Source organism: Pundamilia nyererei, unplaced genomic scaffold (genome assembly GCF_000239375.1).
Source record: "Pundamilia nyererei isolate P.nyererei 1_Seehausen unplaced genomic scaffold, PunNye1.0 scaffold00393, whole genome shotgun sequence".
Taxonomy (NCBI): domain Eukaryota; kingdom Metazoa; phylum Chordata; class Actinopteri; order Cichliformes; family Cichlidae; genus Pundamilia; species Pundamilia nyererei.
The window spans coordinates 23,634-25,301 of NW_005187794.1; the positions used below are offsets into that span (position 1 = coordinate 23,634).

The window sequence follows — 1,668 nt, forward strand, 5'->3', positions numbered from 1 at the left end:
CTTATGTGGAGCTCCTTTTGTGTACCAGGGGTACGAATAATCCAATCGTTCTATCGTACCAATGACTGATAGAATCGTCCAACCACAAAGTAAATGTTGTGGCATAAATGCAGCAAAAACTGAATTCACACCATAAAGACCAGTTTCTGACCGATGGACCATCTACAGTTCAGAAGAATGGCTAACACTCCCACAGCGTTGGTTATGTTACCTTTGTTTGTATCAGTGAAGTAGAAATGGAACGTGTGCTGTTTAGGTTGTAGCCCAAACCAAGCTGCAGTCCAAAGTATGTGGAGATGGGTACTGGACAGAGCTGTGGAGCAATGACTGTGTAAATTAAATGTTTGTGTGTGAAGCTTCTGTCTCTTCGAGTGCTTTTGTCTGCTTGTTGAGTACATTGTCTTGATTTTTTCCTGCGTAGCAAATATAAGTGCATGTGTTAAAGTTTTTGTAAGTTTGAATGAAACGATGGCCACCTGTAAGCACTGGTTTGTTCTGGTCCTTATGTGAAGTAGTACATGTGTAGAGTTGTTAAGGCTGGATAAGTTAACTTTTCTTTTGAGTGAGGACGGTGGATGGAGATGTTTGTCTTCTTCTACGATGATTATTCTTCTGTCCTCTTTATTTTTTCAGATTCCTTTCTTTCCTCTTCGCCTGTATCTCTCATTCAGTCTCCTCAAGGCAAGTGTATGGTTCTCTTCGATTGCTCGCCTGCTCTCTCTCCCTCTGCCCTGTACTTTCTTGCTGCCCTGCTGCTGTGCAGTTCTGCCTCATGCCTCTTTCTAGTGCCCCTCTCCTGCCAAATAAGAGCCCAGTAAAAACAGCTCGCCTGCAAAGAAACAGCATAGGTGGCTGTGGCCCTAACCTGCTCTTACCCCGCCCCTCCTGCAGACCTCAGTCTGTTTTCAGCATTCCTTTAGGCTGCTGCAGTTATTCTAAGCTGACCAGTCAGCAAAGCTCCCCTTGTTTTCAAGGACTATTGACTGATTGATTGATTTTCTTTTCAGGCTCCTTAGACACACCTATCCATTGCCATAATCTGAGCCGCAACAGCTCTTGTTCACATAGTCATACTGTAGAGTTAAAATAACGTGTCTTGCCACGAGTCACTGGCACTCTCAAAGCCTTCCTTGGGCCATGTGAGAACTCACTGCTGCTTCTTCTTGCCCAGAATTGTACACTAAGAGTGTTGCTCATAAAAGCCTCTGTCTGCAGCTGCTAGCAGTGTGATCCATCTCAGTCTTTGCTGCCTGCTAGCAGGCATTATTTAGGTCAGCATCGCTCACTGTAGGTTCAAGATAATCCCGAGATTGCCACCTTATTTTAGGAAGGCAGAGAAGTTCAAGTTCACATTGTGCATAAAGGACCAGAAATCTAAAAAAGGATGAGGTTGGTGTCTCAGGGGAATGATTCTACCTTCCTGCTGCCCTAGTATCTGAATTCCCCTTCCCAGTTTCAGTCCTAGAAGCTATTGTGTACTGGAGGATGAGTGGCACTGGAGATATCATCGACCGCCCAGTGGCCTGGGTCTGCCATTGCCTGTAGCTCATTCACCCTCCATCCCACTACCTACTTACGGCTCTATAGGCTTTGTGCATGTCTCACATCATTGCTTATGCAAAACAAGTAGGTACATTTTTCCTTAACCCCCCAATTTAGCTTCTTCGC

The 1,668-nt window shown here is 45.0% G+C and overlaps 1 protein-coding gene across 3 annotated transcripts in view; it reads left to right on the forward strand.

The window, feature by feature from the left end:
• rtn3 (reticulon 3) overlaps nt 1-1,668 on the forward strand; it is a 27,238-nt gene that overhangs the window by 6,709 nt on the left and 18,861 nt on the right. For 2 of the 3 annotated variants that reach the window (XM_005752966.1, XM_013915889.1), the window contains exon 2: nt 634-681. The exons of the other annotated variant lie outside the window; for it this stretch is intronic. In XM_005752966.1, the coding sequence (XP_005753023.1) occupies nt 634-681 (48 nt within the window). The remainder of the gene's footprint in view (nt 1-633; nt 682-1,668) is intronic. 3 annotated transcript variants of the gene reach the window in all.